Source organism: Vidua chalybeata, chromosome 2 (genome assembly GCF_026979565.1).
Source record: "Vidua chalybeata isolate OUT-0048 chromosome 2, bVidCha1 merged haplotype, whole genome shotgun sequence".
Lineage (NCBI taxonomy): Eukaryota > Metazoa > Chordata > Aves > Passeriformes > Viduidae > Vidua > Vidua chalybeata.
The window spans coordinates 94,580,618-94,602,448 of NC_071531.1; the positions used below are offsets into that span (position 1 = coordinate 94,580,618).

The window sequence follows — 21,831 nt, forward strand, 5'->3', positions numbered from 1 at the left end:
TTCTGAACATCTACCTTCATACCCTTACACTTGGATATAACTTTAGTCTCCTGAAAGATGTCAATAAAATACCTTACCATAATAATTTTGCGGGGAAAGAAAACACTATGTAAGTCAGGCAATCATTCTTCTTTCTTTACATCCTATGTTGTATAAGCATAAATATTTATGTAGTTTACACTGATTTAACAAGTACAAGTTGTGAAAACAGAAAGTGTCAGGTGCTGCATATTGTTGACTAAGTGCATCAGTCTTTTTTATGGATGAATATTGTAAGATAATCAAGATGTAATGTTAAAATTGCTAAATGTACTGATGACAAGATTTTTCATTTGCTCACTGTGTCAAATCTACCACTGAACAATATGCATTATGATTAAACATATTTTTAGACTAGTAAAACATTCATTACATTTACATTATTGAGTTTAACATTAAGGAACTGAATTGAATATAATTTTTTTAAGCATAGGTTTTGTCTTGGTAGAGATTGTGAATTTATTTTATTTTTTTTCCCAGACTTATTTTGCATTGCCATTCTCTAATATTTTTGTGAGGGCTTTTTCAGTATCTGAAATTTACCTCTTGTATCCAAGCAAGAGCTGTAGAAAACTTTAGTCTACCATTTTCATATGTAGCTTGGGAGACGCGAACGTAAAGATAGAGGGGGGAAAACAGTGAAACTCTAAAAAACTGCTTATTTATTAATTTAATTTGAATTATTTTTCTTGTATTTCTTAGAATTCATTCTTATTTATACAAGGCCATGAATTTACTGGGTTCTTAACTATTTCTGTAATGTGGCCAGGCAGATATAGGATATTACATGATGTACTCATAATGGGTTCAGATCTGCATTCTTCACAAATATATGTTGAATTAAGAGATATGTTTTCATTTTATTGAGCCTCCATGTATTAAATATTTGCAGTGTGTTTCACCCAAATGTTAGAGGGAAGATACAAATTTATATGAAAAAGGGGAAGACATTATAAACATCTTTATATTAGCTGTTTCTGTTTTGAATGCTGCTGATACTCTGTTTTCATAGAGCCATTTTGGGCTCCAAATTCATTACTACTTTTTAATGATATATAAAACCATAGCAGGGCCAATATTGATTGTTTTCATGTCCTATACAACATACCATGGCTAGTGATAAAGGACTCATTGAGCTTGTGTTCCAAGGGGTAAATATAGCTGGGAATAATGGCAAAAAGTTGAAGTGACATGCATGGCAAGGTCTAACTTATGTTTACAGATTGCTTGGCATCTGGAACAGAAGTGGATAAAATTACCAGGAAGTCACGAGTTAGCCCTCCCCTCCAATTAAAATAAGTGGAAACACCTAATCAAGAATGAAGTGCCAGAAATAGGAAAGTGTAAACTGAGAAGAATGAAAAAAGAAAGAAAAGGAAATTACTGGAGGCTAACAAACTTAGAACTTAACTATAATTAGAACTCAGAATCTCTTGAGAGCTACAATAGTTGTTGTACAATTAATGGTCACTAGAGGAATCCAGGAAAATACCCTTATAAGAGGCAGGAATGTAGTCTCAGAATATTTAAGTATCAACTAGGAAAAAGGTGGCATCAGTAGCTCAGACAATTTCCTCAAATAACCATTGAAAAGGGCAATTGCTCAACATTAATTGATGTAACACTTTCTGACAGTAATGGCACACTGTCAAGAAAGCCTTCAAGGCTAAGCAAGACTTGAATAAAGTAACTGAAAATTTTTATAAAGTTTTGCCATTAGGTTTACCAGGAGTCAGAGGGGTCCGTTTAACTTGTCCTTTGCACTGTACATCCTGGATATGACTTTGTGAATCATTTTTAATGTAGGTTTTTTTTGCCAGAAGTTTTAAAGTTTTTTCAAAATTACTTAAAAGAATAGAAATTCCAAGGGGAAAAAATTAAAAGAAGTAAATCAAAGGAGGATAAGTAATAGACTAAATCCTGGATACTTCTTCCCTCACCTCTTCTTAAAGCTGAGCTCCAGATCTTTGTCTGTCCTTACATCTGAGTCCCCTTTTCCTTGTTAACAGCCTATCCACCTAGACCAGTTGCTGTAACAGTTCACTATATTTTATTTCATTCTCTAGACTGACAAAAGTTTTCCTTAAGGTAAAACTCAGCAGTTAAGCCAGATGAAAAAGCAAGTTTCCTAATGCCGGTTCTATTGGCGCAGCTCAAAAAGTGATGTCAGATCATTGTTTCCATTCAATAAAGCAGCTATGACTCAAGGAAGCTGAGAGAATAACCTTTAAAGAGCCTTGAGTTTCTTCCCCTTGTCCTTTTGTGCTGCATCATGTTTTCTGGTTTCTTGGGTCTTTGTTCTAGGTAGGTTTTTTGGAAGTGCCTGAAAAACTTTACCAAATCCTTGCAAAATAGCCACAAAAAATCACTTCTAATCTGAAATAATATGATGTGGACAGACAGAAGGGCAGGGATAGTTAACAGCAGAAGGGAGGGATAGTTTTTGTAAGAAAGAATGGAAAATAACAACTCTCGTGTGTACTCTTATGTCTCTTCTGGAAGGCAGAAGAGGATTTAAGGTCAAATCAAATCATTATAGGCTGCAATCAGAGAGGGAAAATATGCAACACCTGCAAATTAGAAAAATCTGTATTTGTTTCCTTTTTTTCTTCTAGAGGTGTTCAGCTCTATTGGCACAGCAGTCAAAGAAGAAGGCATTTCAGCATGTGTTCTTGTGTATTAGCAGTAGGAGTTCTGAGTACAATTACAAGAAGGTTCAAGCACGTCATGTTCCTAGAAGGCAATAGGAGAGATTATTTTGTACTTGAATGGACTATTCTCATTTTCTCTGTTGTATGTTGACCAATTAATAGAAAACAAATCCTAGCACCCAGTCGTATGGACCTCTAAAACAATTACTGCTACAAAATTCAAAATTAAGATATTCACCAGAGGCTAGTAATAAAGGATTGATAATATTTTGTTTATGTCTCAATTTGTGGCTTTAGTAGCTGTGCATTAATATTATTTCATTATTGACTGCCTCTTTCTGATACAGAGCTACGATAAATGTTTTCTTGGATCTTCGGAGACTGCTGATGCAAATAGAGTGTTCTGTGGCCAACTTGGAGCAGTATATGTATTCACTGAAGCACTCAACCCAGCGCAGATTTTTGCAATACATCAGTTAGGACCTGGATATAAGGTAATACCAGATTTTAAGAAGCATAAATCTGCAAAAATAAAATTATTGAGAGATATAGTTGGAAGAAATGTGAAGCATGTGAATATTCCTCCTAGAATCATGTAGATTTTTTTCATGTGATTTACTTTCAGCAACATGACTACCTTAATTTTCTACCATTTTTGAAAGATGAAAGTTTTGTTTAAAACATAGCTGAAATATATTTGTATGGGAAATTAATTACTTTGGGTCATAATCAGATTAGAGAAATTTTGTATTTGGTGCACTGAATACCAGAGAAATAACTTTCTTCTCTACTGTTTGTATTTAAAAACGTGAATTAAGGCAGATTAAATTCAACAAGGCATAATAAAACAATTCTGTTCAAATGCATGGTTTCAGACAGTCTTGTTAAGGTAAAAGTTGAGCTTTTTACTCATGCTTTGTCACTGATATTAAGGGGAGAGATTGGATAAATTAATGGCACATGCGTAAACTTAGATCTCTACTCTTGGAATGGGTGTGTATTGTATTATTTCATTGAGAAAAACAACACAGAAACTTCACAGAAATCTGCAGAAACTCCTTTGTATATAATATTTGAAAATTAATCTAACACTAGGTAAAGAATAATGAATTTCAGTTTATACTATCAGATATTTCCAAGTTTTATTTTTTCTAATTTTTGGTTTCATCCAAAGAAGACTTTCAGTTTTTCAATACATATCACATACTCTGAAAAAAAAACTTGTAAAGGTCATAAGTAAAAATCAACATTTAGATTCTAATAGTATTAATTTTGTGTATAGAAAATGCATACTCTTAATAACTTGATTTTAGCTAGCACTTGAATGACAGAGGCAGTTGGAAATATCTTTTGTGGTTTGTAACTATGTAGTGTAAATAACCATATATATATCAGGATTACTTGGAGAAGAAGAAGTCTATTGCATATAGGTGATGGTTAAAATCCTGCCTTGAAACTAAAAATATTAAGTCAGTTAAGAAAAGTCCGTCGCCTGTGCAAACAAGGAGTATTTTATTCCAAACTTTTTACGGTATTTTGTTTAGACAAATATTTCTGCAAATATTATTTAGTCACACGAAATAAATTAATGTAGCCTTATATTTCTTAATAATAAATGTAGTAAACATTTATGAATTTATTAAATTACTGAATTCCAGTATGCAGAAATATACTGGAGTGATATCAAACAGGAATAAGGCTGTCATGTGTTTCAAGAAGTGCAAATTATTATGTAATGTTTTTTGATTGTTGAAGGGGTGGATAAGGATATGAGCTTTCATGTTAAGTGACATTGCCAATAGTTACTGCACTAACCTTATTACAGTTGTCAAATTGCCCCACTTGATTCATAGGCTTCCCTTAAATTACATTTCTGCACACCTGTAGCTTCTTAGTGATTTTTTTTTTTAAATGTCATATATATTTAATATTTTGGGGAAATTCTTCTTTCGTGTGTCATGGTTTTGAATTTGGGTTGTGTACACATAACAGTTAATGCCCTCTTGCTCTCTGAAGGAATTTTCTTCCTTGTCTAAATATCTTGAAGTATATTTTACTATTAAATGCCAGATAAAAAGAACAGGCTCCCAGAGCAGTACCCTAGAAATAACATTCATTTCTTTGACTTTCTTTTTCCCCTGAAAAATAAGACAAAACATAAGACTTTTTTTGACCTTTTTCCAGCACAAGATCTTCTCACAACCAAAAAAGGAACCCTGTCTTGTAGTTTAGAGATTTCAGGACACCAACTATAGCTTTCACTCAAAGCCTGTCTGTTTCATATCTCATTTAAGGTTATTTCTGTAAATACTTTCAAATTCTGTGCTGGTGCAAAGGTCCACCAGTTCAGAATACTTCAGTATGGGATTCAATAGTCTAAGGGAACCTCAACTGACATAGAGCTTGTGTTCCTGAACATTAGAGATCATGTTCTCACTCTTACACAACTTGCTGATGCAAACTGGCCTTTCAGAAACTTTTCTTAAGTAGTTCACTACATTTCTTGTTCATTCCAATTGTTAGTACTGTTAGCCAATGGGGAGAGTCAACAGTTCAACTCCTCCTAAAAAGACCCTAGATGAATTGTGCCAAACTTTTCTGCCAAAGAAGGATTATTCAAATAAATCAAAATAAATAAATTCATTCAAAATAGTTGAGATTTTTTTGAAAATGTCTTCATACAGATATTTTTTTCCTTCTTATGACAGTATATGGTGGTTCCTTTGATTTAAAATTCATACTTTGGTCCATTATATCTGAGAATCTGATTCTTTAGGAGAAGTGACCATTCCTCTGCCTACTTTGCTCATGAGAGACTGATTTTGCTTCTCATTCAGCTGCCCTCACAATCACTCGTAATGCCTCTAGTCTACCATGACTGCCATTAAAACCATCTGGAAAACAGAGAAATCTGCATAATATACCAGCATACAGGACAGTTCACACATATCTGTTCATATACATAGTAAATAATGTTGTGAATGACACGAAAGCCACAAAATTCAGGACAAGTGAGAGCTTGATCTACAGATAAAAATGCATCTGTTGCACCTTGTCCCAGTCCTGTTCTGTGGTGCAGGTAGAAGCAACAGATTTTAGGATTGACTGGAGAAGTCATTAAAATAAGTCTTACTTACATGTGTATCAAATAGTTGCATATTTGTGTATAATGTTCATATTATTCATTGCACATGACATTCTTGTACAGAGTGTAATAACATAGAAACAGTTCATAGTCCTTCCATGCTGATCTTGCTCAGCATGCTCTTATTGAGTGCATGTGGTTATAACCAGCGTGCCCTAATAATAAAATTTGTTAAGCAAATGGATTTTTTAGTTTGAAATACTACATTTTCACTTGTAGCAAATGGCTTCTTTTAAAAAGAAGAGGTTACATTGTGTGAGTAGCAATAATGAGAAACTGACACTCTTAGTAGATATTGCAAAGAAATTACTCATAATCAAATTTTTAAGGGGAAGAGCGTCAAATACACTGGCAATAGAACCATGTGATTTGTCTCTTCCCCATTAAGTCTTCCCAAATTAATCCATAATGTATCTTGAAATTTGAAACTATGTTTAGTAGAAATATATTACGATTCAATATTTGCATTCCCAGGTTTTATCTGTAATAAGGCACACTCATTTTGAGCCTTGCCATTGCTGAACAGGACTATTACCTAGTCTGTGGACCCTTTCGGTTGTTGGAGATTGAAGAAAGAAAAAGGAAATGAGAGCAGCATCCTTGTTCTCACTGTGCTTTCCCTGCTGCCCATCCTTGTTCCCAGGCAGCAAAGAGAGGAGAGCCTGTCTGTGCTGGGATCCCGAGGGGCTGATAAACAGTGGAGGGACAGGGGAGGTAATGTGAGAGGAAGAGATGCATCTGATACCAGTGTTTGGTGCTGTTTATAAAAAGATGTTTCTCAAAGCTCTGTTCTAATCTGTGCCACTCCTCCTAACCCTCCCACAGGCATTTCAAAGCAAGTTATCAGATTATTCCATATGCTGCTTCTGAGTTTGTTTTTGATCAGTGCTGCAATACCAATCATTTTGTCACATAAGGTTGGAGTAAGAATATACTCCTTCATGAATACAGACACAAAATAGTACCAAAAGTTCAAATTTGCTTAAACCAATTATATAGGACAAGAAAATATTTTATGTATGATTGCTGAACCTACAGGGACAAAATGTAGTGAATAGTAAATCAAAGAGCTGCAGTCTTGCTACCAAAGGAAGTGGGAGAGCTGCTGGTGATCAAGCAGAGATTCTTTTATTGGAGAATTCAGTACTGAAGTAATTCTCATTCTCTCTGTTTCTTCCTATTCCTGTAGGAGCAACAAGCATACTTTATATGGATCCTCTATATGTATTTGTACCTTATATAGAATATGTTAAATCCATGGCTCTTTGTTTTGGTCTTGATGACCTCACACTGCTTGTGCCAGACCTCAGAGTTGCATATACACAACAGCCTCTACTACCCTCCTGTGGATGCATTTTCCCATGTCCCCAGTACAGTATGCATATCCTGAATTTCTTTTTTCTTTTTGTGGATCAATGCTAGTAATAAAGAAATAGCATATATCAGATTTTTTAGCTTCTCTTTACATTCTGTTACAATAATCTTTTAGATTAGGAGACCAGAATTTCCATTTTATGATCACTTTTGTTAGGCTTTGATGGCAGAATATTCCTTTAATTCTCGTTTTTTCTGAAAAAAAAGTGTGAGGCAGTATTATGCTGATTCATAACTTATTTGTGTCTGACTTTCAAATAGTGATGTCAAATTATTGTAGCATATTAAACACTGACAAGGAAGAGGTAAAATAATGTCAAAATCTGTGTATAAAATTTATTTAACTTAAGCAGTTTAGAACATTGCAAAATTTCATGGTAATGGAATGGTAAGATTTTGTGTTGAAACACTTCAACTTATTTAAACAGCAAAGTTATGAAAAACTGTATAGTGGAAAAACCTTATGAGTTTTGGAGTCTGAAAAAAGCTGAGAGGCATGAAACATTTTCAGGGTAATAAGTGTTTTCATGTGGTAAAACATTAAAATACAGTACAAGCATCATGTAGATGTCTTTGGAAATCAGTGAAATTGTTAAATTGTTTTTCCTCTGCAGAAAGTGTGCACATATTTCTATGTATAGTTAAAATGCCCTCTGGGGTGAAATACATGTCACCTTCCTCAGGACAAATCTGTAGCAGCCATTTCCTGATAAGTGAAATGTAGGCAGCCATATCAACAGAGAGCCAGCTCTCAAGTTCTAAGCATAATATTCTTTCTTTGGGAATTTCTACTTCAGTTAGTAGTGTAGCAAAATAGGAACACATTTTTATATTAAAACATTTAGTCCTGAGCACTGAATACTCACAGCGTATTATATTGGTGTTTTTTACTTCAGATTTGTTGTAGTCTGATCCTTTGGGCTGAATGAATATCACCTATTGCAGGATATTTGAGTTTTAGCCTGAAAGTCTCTTTGGCTCTGAACAGCTTTGCAGTATGAACAGAGTAATAAGTGGGGACTGCTGGGAGTTTCCCTACAGAACAGACTCCCAACCCAAGTGCAAATCACAGAATCACAGAGTGGTTGAAGATGTAGGACGCAACTGGAAGCTGGAGGTCCTCTGGTCCTCCCTGCTCCAAACGAGTCACCTAGATCCAGTTGCCCAGGACTGTCTCCTGACAGTTTTTTAATAAGTCCTAATACAGAGACTCTATCACCTTGCTGGGCAGCTTCACAGTGAAAAAGTGTTTTCTGATGTTCAGAGGGAGCCATCTTTGTTCCAGTTTGTCTCGTATGTTTTCAGCATTGCAACCTCCCTTCTGCCAGACATCACCAAGGTTGGGACAGATGTGCTCCAAGGGTTCTCCAGCAGCTCCAGTCAGGTGGCCAGTTTTCTCAGCTTCTGGCCCACATACAAAGGGGTACTAGTCAGCAGACCTTATATCACTGTGTCAGTCACTTGAGTAGATGTGCTTTCCCATTGTTTGGCTGTAATCAAAATAATTTTTTTCAGGGTTTCCAGCAGCCCTGAGAACTCTGGGGTTTATGGGGTTACATCAACGGTAGGAACCTATAATTTGTTTGGAAAGAGAAGCTGATAGCTTATAACTTGCCTGTTTTAACATGGATAACAAAAACCCCAGTGCTGGTACTTTCAATAGTTTCATTGACAGAGGATTTCACAATGCGGGGGAAAGGGGATATTTGATAGGACCAAAGGGTGATCACTATATGCAGTGAAAGCAAGGGAAATGATTCATGTATAATCTCAGAAATAAATTATTTTAAACTCAGTAAATATTTTAGTAATAACATTATATATATATATATATACACACATACACACGTATATTTGTATCTTCATTTACAATAAAATGGTGGTAATTTCTACCAAATTTGCTTTCCTTGTATCAGTACAGCACTGTACTGTGTTACTGCTAGTTGTCTTTTTGCCACTGTTAAATGATTGTTATATGCCAAGTAAATCTGACAATGCTTTGCAGAAAGAAATCTATCTTCTTGTGCTTTATTGATATATCAGTGTTGCCAAAAAACTTCATTTTAGATCAGATATGAATCATGATATGTTTAAAAATAACAAAATTATTTAGTCTTCCTTGGAAAAGCTCTGAATTTGATAATAATTAATGTGAAATGTGGCATTTATGATTTATTTTGGATTTTATTGTAAGTGGCTTGTTTGTATATACTCCTGACTGTTAATGAAGCATGGTTTTTAATGTTGTTCAAGAATAACTATTCCTTTAATCAACGTGGTATAGCATTTTATATTCTAAGTGAGTTGTATAAACTAAAATGCAACACATTTAATTTTTTCTTTATTTTTAATGTGTTTTATGCTTAAATTTTGTTTAAATATATTTATGCTTGGTTAATGTGTGGTTTTTTAAAGATAATTAATTCTGAAACTTGTAAACACTGATGCTGAAAGGAGAGATAATACATAAAATACCAAATAATGTATTGACACATTGATGTGGTGTAGAGTAGATAGAAGCAAATCTATCTCATTGTTCAGTAGCATTAGGCTACTAGTAAATGCAAGCAAAGTTTAGTAGTTTATTTATTCCCTCTCAACTCTAATGTAGTTTTTTGCACATTTTGTGGCAAGGAATTTGTCTAAATTCATTACTTTGTAAAACTTTTGGTTTTTTTTCAGAGCACATTCAAATTCAAATCCGAGAGTGACATTCATCTGGCTGAGCACCATAAACAAGTGCTGTATGATGGGAAACTTGCGAGCAGCATCGCTTTTACCTATAACGCGAAGGCCACTGATGCTCAGCTATGCCTTGAATCCTCACCAAAGGAGAATCCTTCAATTTTTGTACACTCCCCCCATGCTCTCATGCTTCAGGTTGGTGCTGCTAAGTTGATGTTCTGCGGTTATTGTTGGCTGAACATCATACAAGTTAAATTGTCTGTAATTAATAATGAGTTTGTTTGCTAGTGAACAGAGATTGCTCTTTTGTGCTCTGTCAGCTCTTAATACAACTTTCACTTGAACTGTTCTTCCTTTGAAGTACTGTTAAAGTACTTCAAAATTATATTTTTAACTGTCCTTTAAAATTGAGATTAATTGTGGTTTTTCCTTTATTTTATGTCTTTAGGATGTGAAAGCTATTGTAACCCACTCCATTCACAGTGCAATTCATTCCATTGGAGGGATCCAGGTTCTTTTTCCTCTCTTTGCCCAGTTAGACAATCGACAGCTGCACGACAGTCAGGTGGAAACAACAGTTTGGTAAGCATCTTTTAACCAAGATTGAAACTAAATTAAGCTTACAAAATTTTTCCTCTTTTTTGTGGGCATATTCTCTATTTTTTTCTACATTTTACCCTTGTTTCTTTTAAAAAATTATTATTTTTTTAAAAAGTAGTTTACTGTACAAAACTCATATGATTAAATAATGAATTCAAATCACTCTAGAGTCTTTAAGAGTAGTTTTATGACAGTTCATCCAGCTTCTGAAAGAACTCAAAATGTTTTAACTTGAGAGTGCAATGTTGTTTACGTTCTCAAAGTCTGTGTCATTTGAATTCATGTTTCATAGCATTCAAAAATTAACATGTGGTCAGAAAGTCATAGAGGTGTGACCAGGCATTTTGTGACCATATTACAATTGCAATAGTGACTGGGGACGTGCCAAGAGAACTTTAAACTAGGACCCATTAAGTTTCTCCTCTGATACTATGGAAGACACCTCTAAGTTCAAAAGTCTTCACAGATGTTAAAAACCAGACGTTGAAAAGTGCTACCTAGGAGTCTGTTAATACACATGCTGACTTAGAATCATAGACTCCTTTAGGAAAAGACCTCTAAGATCATGGAGTCCAACCATTAACCTAGGACTGCAAAGTCCATCACTAAACCTCATACCTAAATGCCACATCTGCATGTCTTCTAAATATGTCCAGGCATGGTGACTTCTTTCTCAGAATTAGCTCAGCTATGATTGTTTTTGAAAAGATCTCTTGCCATGTGCTTGTTACGGCAGGCGTCTGTCAGGCAGCACAGGATAGCTAAACTTCTCCAGAAAAATGTTTGGCCTAAATCTTTGAGGGTAACAAATCTGAAAGGATAATGCTGAACAACTGTGGTATGGTGTTTCCCTGGAGGATTATTTGTAACCAAAGCCTGCTAGAAAACAGTGTTTAGGGACAAGATAAGCTGGCTTTTCTATTTGAATTAGGTGACAAAACAGGTACATAATTCCAAGCACATGGCTTATTTTCCTGCTTATAATACTCTTCTATTAATTATTCTGGATGTTTCTTATTGCATTTGTTAGTTCAGTTAAAAAATAGTTAACTGAAAAAACAATTAGTACTAAAATTGCCAACAAATTTGGAAGACAGAAAAGCAGATTGTGTATTGGTTACTGTGGAATATTTATTTTTTTAAGTCTCTTTTGCAGGATGCACTTTGTATTGAAGCATTGTAAAGTATGGGAAATAGAAAAAGAAATGCTTGGTTTGACAAAATCTTGGAAAAAAAAAATCACTGTATTTTTTTTATTTACTGGCAAAGCAGAAGACTGAAATGCTTTATTCTAGTTTAAGGAAGGTTATGTGTGTATGTGTCCCCGCGTAGGAAAAAAATATATGTTAAATTCATTAATGAGCTGAATCTGTAATAGATGACAAACCAATAACTAGATCTGTTTAAAAATGAAGAAGTAATGTAATGTAAGTTTTAGAAGTTGAGATAAAGACTAATTCTTCCCAAGTGTGTGGTCTACCCAGCGAGTGAAAACATTCATAATGTTTAATTGAAAATGAACAGAACATTTCTGGAGTTAGTTGAACTGTGAGTAGAAAAAATTTGTTCTTGAATAAATCAATGCATTTCTTCTATAATTAGATTATATTCTGAAAAGAGATCTGCAATTCATTGTGCTATATGATTGTACAAATGCATAATACAAGAGGATGTGATCCTAACTCAAGAACATATTGAAGAAGTGTTTAAGCAAATGGCTGCTTGATGAGATGTAATTTATATGTTTATAGGTTTTGGTGACTGTGCATTATTTTCTTATATGTTATGTAGTAGGATATAAGTTTCAAGAAAAATAATGCTGGAAATGAACAAGGAAGTAGGCAAGTAAAAGAATAAAATATTTTTTGGGATCAAAGAAAGGCACTAATGGGGAAAGAATGCTAAACATGAAAAGGATCATTTGAGGAGTGGAATAAGGGAAGTGGTGCATTTAATGAGTCCTTTCCTTGTTCTCTCTTATTTATTAGATTGTCTCTCTTTATGTATCTGATGCTGAGTTATACCTGTCTTACCTATAAAAGCAACAGAGGACTTTCCCAGTTCTCTACTGCCTTTCTGACTCCTTCTCACCTCTTTCTCTCCTGCAAATATCAAACTCTGTTTAAAAAGCTCAGAGTTTTCAATTATTTGATTTTTTGTTCGGATTTTTTTAACATTAGAAGGGCTTTATTAACAGAACCCAAAACCTTATCATCTAAACATAAAAAAAAAATTATTAAAATTTTCTATATTTCATAAGTAAGATAGGTATAACGAAGCATCTATTTTAAAGATTTATAGTTTGATAAGAAATAGGCAGGTTTCCTATCAATTTCTACAGAAACAACCCAGCTTGACTGGAGTTAGTTTGATGTATTGACTTTATTTTTTAGCTTAATATGAAAAATCTGTGAGTTTCCAATAATATTTATTAATGTCTTCAGTTTAATTGAATTTATCTAAAAGATCATGGCAGCAAATAAGATGAATGCTGTGTGGTATGCTACCCTCCTAACCTGTCCTCTCATCCTGTCTTTCAATAATTTTCTTGTCATAGCTGGCACAGGTATTTAAATTTGAGAGTAGGTCTGGAAGTAATCCTTCCTGAGCTTTTTGCATTTGCCTTTGTGCCTCTCATGGAAAGCCAAGGTCCCAGTCTATTGCTACCTCCACTGTAAAATTCAGAATTTGCATTGTTGAGTGCTGGTAACCCTCTCCCTTCGGTTTTGAAGGGAAGAATGCTGGATATTGCTCCCAAAATTTCACATCAGTAGTGTGACCTAGCTATGCTCAGATAAAATCAGTTACTTGAATTTTCCCAGACTGTGATAGCCGGAACGTGATTTGCCAAATCTGTCTGCCTAGACAAGGGTTTATAATGAAAATCCAACCACTTCATCATGTTGTAGAAATCTGTTGTAAACTCCTGAACTGCTGTACCTCTGCATACTCCAGAAGATCCAGGGACTATTAAGGGTGGCTAATTCACTACTGGAGTCTGTGTCACAAAATGTTTTGCTGGTAAGAAGAGGTGACTTGCCTCTCTGGTTCTCTCACACAACACCTGACTATTCAGCTGAGTCATGTTTTTGAATGATACCTGATTAGTAGTCTTATTAGCTTCATCACATATTATGAGAAAACAATTGAAAAGGCATAAGAAAGAAATCACTCCCCCTTTCTCTTCAACAAGCTTACAGAAAGAAAAAAGCACATTTAAACTGGAAGCTAAGGAAGCACTTTAGAGAGCTGCCATAGCTGTAGCTCATGGAAACATTAATTGGTAGTATATCATTTTCCTTAATACTACTTTATCTGTTTATGCTATGATTAATTTTCTATAGTTATCATAATAACCACCTGTGATGGAGTTATTCATACAATCTTTTTTTATTACTTTGGAGAAGCTGAAAATACAAATAAAGGATTTTTATCTTTTATAAAGGATTCTTTCCCAAAGAAATTCAGACAAAACAAATTCCTGTATTATTCTCTTTTATATAGACTCTTCAAGTTAAATTGTCTGTAATTAATAATCATACTCAGATCAACAAAGCAACATGCCTACCTTAGTTTGCCTTTTGTAAAGGTAATTTGTAGAGATAACTTTGTAATACATGATCCAAGATGAAACTTATATTAAGACAAATCTGACAGAGATAATTATCATGGGAATGAGGAGTCTAGAGAAACTGATCTGTGTAGTGGTTTAAAAATAAAATTGAATAAAAGAACTGCAACAACAACAAAACAAACAAAAAGCCAAGGCAAATTTCACTTTTATCCTAAGGGTGCAAATTCCTGACTTCTAAGGTACTTCTAAACAGAATAATAACCATTGGAGGTACTGCATCATCATGCTTTGGTCCATAACCTTTTTTTTTCTCCTGCTTCTTAATAACAGAAAACTACTGGATTGTTTTTCCCAGAAATTAGTTATATTTTCAGTAATTATCATAGTTCTCTGATTTAATGTTGGTTGATATTTATAGTTTCATTTTCTATCTGTATCTTGGCTCCACTGCAGACAAACTGATGTGTTCTAGGAAGGGCACCCCTTTATATCTAGGGGTGTTGTAGGAAAGAATGGAGAGCAATTTTATGTCACAGTGCACAGAATTTTGCAAATTTAATGTGTAATGTCAATTACTGTGTAGCAATCTGATGCATGTTAGTTCCTGGTAAGTTTGTTAAATTCTGTTTGTAAAATTGTTCAACTTAGTCTTCTCATCAATGCTATTTTCCCTCTGTCAACAACAACCTTTTTAAAAGAATGATATTGGCAACCTGTTTCTGCTGATAAATATTTTCATATTTCAGATCTTCAAGTTTAATTTGTGTTCAGCTGCCAAGGTGAATAAATAAATTGAGTACCCCTAGAAATTGTTAACAAAGTTCTAAATACAGTCCTCCAAATTAGGCAGATTAAATTAATAGAATGCAATATTGAGGGGAAAAATACATTACTTCAGTATGGATGTTTTATATCTAGATACACATTTCCTTGAGGTCAGTCTGACAATGTGGGGAAAGAGTTTTGAAAAGTCTGGGAAAGTTTATCTGAGAATTCAAGCAGATCAGATGCTCTCTGGCATAATATGTAAGGCAAAAAACATTACATGTGAAACCAGTGTTGTGTGCAACAGCTGTTACTTAGTGTACTTTCATTCCCACCTCCTCCTCCAAAAAGGAATTTTCACCTAAAAGAAGTCTAAGCAACCTCTCTGAGGGAAAAAGTCCACAAAATAAAACCCAAGTCATAAATACCTTACAATTCCTCACCCCCTTCCCAAAAAGAAAACCCCCAAAATAGGCCCTAACCCCACAGAGAGCATGTAGTCTGTTTTCTGCCTATCTCTGATCATCTTCAGGTAGTAATACCTTCCGTTCTGTACATGCAGTGAGAATTTTAAAAACTTCTGGTTTGATTTTATAGTTCTTCTATGAGTTAAAATATTACAGATCTTTTACTTACTTAATTTCCTGCATAATAATGGTGGCAAAGTGCTAGTTGTATTCAATTATTATGTTAATTTTTATCAATACCGTGATTCTGGACAGTATTAATCTCAAATGTCATTGCACCTCTATGTGCCTGCCAGATGGTTCTCCTTAACTGCTGCATTTTCTGGTACTTGGATTTTTTTTAATGTGCTTGAAGGTGTAATGTTGCATTCATGTGTGCTGTCCCAAGATTTGAATTACTATATACTGCAGTCAACTCTATTATTTATGGTGGCAATCTTGGATAATGCAGAAGGATTAGAAGTTAGAGTTACTGCCTGCAGACCTGCGCTGACTCTGCAGAGCTGGATTGAGGTATCTTTATGTGTCTGGATCAATAGATGTTAAAAGCCATTTTGGAATTAGGTGAAAGTTTAGCTCATTCACAAAGGCATTGGCTAAATTAATACATTTTCCTTAAACTAGAGACACTGGCATCACTGCAGTAACAGCTAAGGTAGCACTGTGCAGAGATAATGTGGACAGGCAGGATTAATTAGTTCAGCCATAGCCACCATAAAGATGGTTGATATCTAAAAAGTGATATTTAGGCACTGGCTACATGTGAATTACTACACATTTTTTAGTCAGTCTTTCTTACATAGAACCAGCTTGTCTGTTTCTATGTCTGTGGCATGGTTAGGTATAAAGTGGTCACTTCTATTTTCTGAGTTGACACAGTTTATGTGTGCTTAAATAGAGGGAGAGAGGGAAAAACCTTTATTGTTGTGGTTGTCAGTGTGTCTTACAACTTAGATTCAGAGTCTATCAGAATTTCTAACAGTTGTATAGAGATTGCATTGATATGAGATAAGAATAACTTTAGCCCACGAGTTTACATCTAAATTCATAGAATGAACAAGTAAACTGATATAAATTGAAAGGCTTTTGGCAAAGTACTTCTGAGAATAGAAAATGAACTTAAGTCTGTATATGGTACAAAAATCTTTAAAATCCATTTTAAGAATATTTTTAACATTTCAATATATTAACAGTATTTGCTATTATAATTTGAATTCTAATTCTGCAAAGATGTATGCTGTTTCTTGACTTTATGCATAATGGCTTATTGTCTTAAGTCATGAGAGGATATTAAGTCATAAGAGGATGAGGAGTTTCTCAGGGGATGATGACAATCTATCTAAATGGAATTTTCTTTCACCTCTTCAATTTTTTAAAAAAATCTAAATTTAAATCTTCTACACTTTATGTGCTTATGGATTTTCATGTAGTAAAAATGATTAGATTCTTATTTTAGATGACAAATACAGTAGAAACTTTTGGTTGGGGTAAGAAAAAATTGATGCATGTAATCTGGTTTGAAGTTGATGTTACAGCTTGAAAGGCTGTTTTGATAAAAGCTTTGGAGTACTGTAAATGGATATTATCTGTGTTCTTTTATTGCTGACACTCTGTGGAGCAGTCTCTATGTGATTTTAGATGGATTATTATGACCATTCAACAATGAAGAGAGACAAGGCAGTATTTCATGTTCCTAGCATGTACTTTGGCTACTCTGTTCTTTTGCATGGCGGCCTTACTCAACAAATAGAATAAATCTTGTCTTCCTCAGCACTTTGATTATTTTTTGGTGCTGTCATGGATTAACCAATCTTATCGTTTATTTCAAAGTAAGAGATTCTATTTGAAGAGCAAGTGAACCTTTAGATGACTAGATACTGTAAGTAAAGTTGAAATGTATCAAATGCAGGTTGGATATTTTAAGTCCCTTTTTCATATCTGGAAAACCCACAGTTTTCACTTTTGCCTGTGCCTACTACCTATGTGAGAACTTCCGTGGCTGCAGACATTTGTCGGTACAGTTAGGAACTGTTACATCTCTTTAATTTTTAGAAAAGGCATAATGATCTTATGTATGCATTGTATATGCACTACAATACATTCTGTCATCTACCTTTTTGAGATATTTGAAAAGTAATTTTAAATGCTTCCTTCCTGTCACTTTTTTTTTTTCTTTCTCCCTTTCTTCTTGGTTTTTAAGCAAGAGATGAATGTATTTTTGTTTTATTCTCATCACCCAAGAGTCAATTATGATTTATTTTCCCTGTGGTGGATTGATCTGACATATGTTTCCACTGCTGGTTTTCATAACGTAATTTCCCTTGCTTGCCAGTTCCATCCCCTGAAGTACATATCTCTTATGTTTCTATACTGTAACCTTTTCTGAACATTTTACTTCCCTGTACTTTCTGAACACTTCACTTAAAGATACTGCTGGGATGGACAGTTGCGTGATTTCCTTGTAGCCTCTGGAGTCCCACTCCTACCATCATGATATGTGAAAAATCACTGGAGAAATTTTCCAACAGGAAAAATAAGATTTGTATTCTTTGGATGAATTTTTCACCACCTTAAGCCTATTTCTATTCACTTAATAGCTGATGATTATTGAGAAAGCAACATTTTTAATCTGAAAAAAATCTTGTTCTTTATATACAGTGCTACCCTATTGGCTTTCTTGGTTGATCTTCTTAAGAGTTCAGTAGCCATGCAAGAACAAATGCTTGGTGGAAAAGGCTTTCTAGTCATTGGCTATCTCCTTGAAAAGGTACGTTTGGAGGATTTTTATCTTTGTTCTTAGTATTTCTGCTGTCATTGTGGTACTTTCAATCACTTGGCTCAAATGTCTGGTAGAATAAAATATATTTGTCACATATATATTGCAAATGAAAAATATTTTATAAGTTGTCTACAGAAGTCTCTTTATCTTCCTCATCCTCTTATATACCAGTATTCAAAGAATCAATTTTCTTGAAGTGGTTATGTTCCCTCATTTATGTTCTTACTTTAGTTCTGTTTGTAAATCACTTTAAAGTATTTATATTTCTGCACTTTCTGTCCCCCAAACTTGCTTAGGAAAGTTCTCTTGTTTCTAGTTTGTACAAACAGCAGAAATGTCATAACTGAGATTATTTTGTGTGTGCGTAGGTTAATAAAATTTAAATTAATCTTCTGTGACAATTCTGAAATTGTCAAAATAGTTGCCCAGTGTTTTGAAGAAGAAAAACTGTAACAAAATTTAATTTCTGAAAGAAATCGTTGCAAGGGGCATTCCTTGTACTTGCTTGTTTTCAGGCATGATGAGCAGTTATCTCAAAACTGAGATTCAGTTGTCTGAGGAGCATCACCTGCCTCGTGACACCCTGTTACTGGGGTTTAGTAATCTAAATAATCTGAAAGCAAACTACTGTCAGCTATACTAAAATAGTGATGGTCCTAGGATTGATGCTCATGGCTCTGACATTCTCAAATGTCTGCTAGGGGGCTTTTACTACCATGAGGTCAGCATAGCAATCTTTTAAGCAGAAGATAAGAATCATAGTATCACCTTTCAAAAATTGTCTGAATTTTTAAGGATAAGTAGTTTCTCTCATTCTGTTCCCTTTGTTCTTTGCGCTAGGGAAACACCTTCATTCAATGCCTAAAAGCAGATTTTCTGTGCTTCTGTTTTCAGGGCTAAGCAAGTGTGATTTAGAATTTCAAAGAACTAGCCTAAGGTGTTCTTTTATTTGGTTTGGGTTTTTTTTTTTTTTTTTTTTTTTTTTTGTGTGTTTTTTTTTTTTTTTTTTTTTGTTTTTGGTTTTTTTTTTTTTCTTTTCAAGGGTAGGTTTTCTTGTACCATAACGAGAATGAATTTACAAAGCTGTTAGCTTTGGTCTGGTGAGTTACACACAGGCAGACTGGTGAGCCCTCGTGGAGGGGTTTCTCCTGAGCGGAGTTTATACACATGGAATACATCAATTTAAAATGTTGTACACAACTCTTTTTAAAAAAAGTTTGCATTCTCTTCTAATTAACACCTGCTATGTTCATTAGATTTTCACATGTGAATATTTAAAGGATTTCAATTCATCATAGCATAATTCTTAAAACAGATGTTGTTTTCTGGGTGTTTTTTTACATTATATTTACTTAGCTGCAGTTTTTTGAAAGTATTTATTCTGTTTTTTTCAATATACTCTTATATTCAGTTGGCACACATGGTGGGAAAAAATCCTTTCGTTTCATAGTCTCAATTTTATTATTTGTAAATTATCTGTTGTATCTGTTGTTCATTTGCATGTAATCAAATACTTCAGAGAAGACAGAGAGCTTTTTTTTTTCACTTGAACTTCCAAACAGCATTTTTGTTCTTATTAGTTGCAGATTATTGTGAATTTCAATGTACAAGCCAAAGGAAATTCAGTATTCAGGCTGAATTTGTATTACTGGCAGTAGACTTCAGTTATAAAAATAATAAATCTCCATCTTCCTAGACTGTACTTACAGCATTAAAAATCATTGAAAAATAGAATCACAGAATTGTTTAGATTAGAGAAGACCTTTAAGATCGAGTCCAAGCATTAACCCAGCACTGGCAAGGCTACCACTAAACCTTGTCCCCCAGTGCCACAGCTACACATCTTTTAAATACCCAGTCAGGGAGTCAGGGATAGTGACTCCACCACTTCCCTGAGCAGCCTGTTCCAGTGGAGAACATTTTGTGGAGAAGGCAAGGAGAAGGTTCTTTAGAGTTTTTTACTATTTATTCATCTGTTAATTTATTATACAAAGAAGTTTGTCAAGGTCCTCATGCAATTTTACTACATAGGAGCAGGTCTCAACAGTGATTTCATGGCATATGCTATGAAACTGAAAGAGTCCTGAAATTTGAGGAAACCATGAACCCAACTCTTTCAAATACCTACTTCAGTTTAAGAAACAAAACCAAGTCTCCCAAAAATGTGTGTTCACACACTTTCAGTAAGACACTTCTTTATTTTAAGAGGAAATAAGGACTTCAGATGAAGTTCTCAAGAATTGTGCTGTAAAATGTAGGATCCTTGCTGGATTCTAATAAAATGAAAAGAAACCCAACTAAGCAAAATACCAAAAAAAAAAAAAAAAAAGTTATTGATGAATATTTTAACCTGTTAAATATAGCCACTAGAAATACCATCCATATTGTTAGAAAGTATAAACTGCCTTCATATTCAATGACATCAAAACATGCAAGCTGCACGTATTTAGTAATGATGAGCCAGGTGAAAATACTGCTTCATAGTTCTGCTGTAATTATATTAAAGAAAAATATTTTTTCTTTATCTTTTTACTTTCTGATTATTTTCCCCCAGTCATCTAGAGTTCATATAACCAGAGCAGTTCTGGAACAATTTTTGTCATTTGCTAAATATTTGGATGGATTATCTCATGGAGCACCTCTACTAAAGCAGTTATGTGATCATATCCTTTTTAATCCTGCTATCTGGATACATACCCCTGCAAAGGTACACTTCCATGATGTTATGACTCTCCTACAACAAAATTAAATGCCTGTATTCTTTTACAACATTCTACTTAGGTTTCTGGTTTTTCTCTTTTGGATTTTTTTTATAAGCATGGTAATTGAAATTATTTTAGGTCATGAAATCTGTACACTGCTTAACTATATAGTCCAATGTCTTTTATAAATTCCTAAAAGCAGTTAAATTATTGCCTGAGGTTCTGTCTGATTCTATGAAAAGACTGTTTCAAGAAACCAAGTTCTTTTTTCAGTGATTGATTTCATTACATTATTTTCCTACAGATTAAGCATAAAATTTTGTATTTTTAATTGCAGGCAAAATGTGTTTTGTTACACATTAATGTAAGCTCTCATTTTAATTCTATGTAAAATGTATTTTAAACTATATATTCCAATTTGATAAAATCTCTAACATGTTATCATTCATCTCTGGTAATAATGAATTCTTTATTTTCCTAAGTAATCATAGTTGAGATATGTGAGCTAAAGTGAAAAGTGGCATTGTCCTAAAAACTGAAAATATATACTTTTTTGTATAAAATGTCAGAATAGAAAGCAAGCCAATATGTTTATTGTTACTTAAATCATTCCTAGGTACCAGTGCAGCCCCTGTACTAGGCAGAGTTGTAATTAGTTTTTCCATTTTTTATATCATATCCAAAGTGTATTCTAGAAAGACCCCTACAATTTAAGGTTCCTAATACAGAGTTTACATTTATGTGGATAACTGTTTCATTCCCCAGGTGCAGCTATCTTTGTACACCTACCTGTCAGCTGAATTCATTGGGACTGCTACGATCTATAACACCATACGCCGAGTGGGCACGGTGCTGCAGTTAATGCACACGCTGAAATACTACTACTGGGTGGTCAATCCTGCTGACAGCAGTGGCATTACTCCTAAAGGGCTGGGTAAGTACAACACACAAGGAAGAAAGTGATGTAAATGTCTGAAAGCTCCTTGGATCTGTAGACAAGGAGATAAATAAATGGCAGTAGTTGATACCAGTAGTCTTCAGTAGAAAAGA

General features: G+C 34.2%; 1 protein-coding gene across 2 annotated transcripts in view; it reads left to right on the plus strand.

The window, feature by feature from the left end:
• The window catches only part of NBEA (neurobeachin), a 454,830-nt gene that overhangs the window by 100,088 nt on the left and 332,911 nt on the right, over nucleotides 1–21,831 (plus strand). For both annotated transcript variants that reach the window (XM_053932002.1, XM_053932009.1), the window contains exons 8-13: nucleotides 3,038–3,184; nucleotides 9,892–10,089; nucleotides 10,343–10,476; nucleotides 17,959–18,067; nucleotides 20,634–20,786; nucleotides 21,547–21,715. In XM_053932002.1, coding sequence (XP_053787977.1) covers nucleotides 3,038–3,184; nucleotides 9,892–10,089; nucleotides 10,343–10,476; nucleotides 17,959–18,067; nucleotides 20,634–20,786; nucleotides 21,547–21,715 — 910 coding nt within the window. The remainder of the gene's footprint in view (nucleotides 1–3,037; nucleotides 3,185–9,891; nucleotides 10,090–10,342; nucleotides 10,477–17,958; nucleotides 18,068–20,633; nucleotides 20,787–21,546; nucleotides 21,716–21,831) is intronic.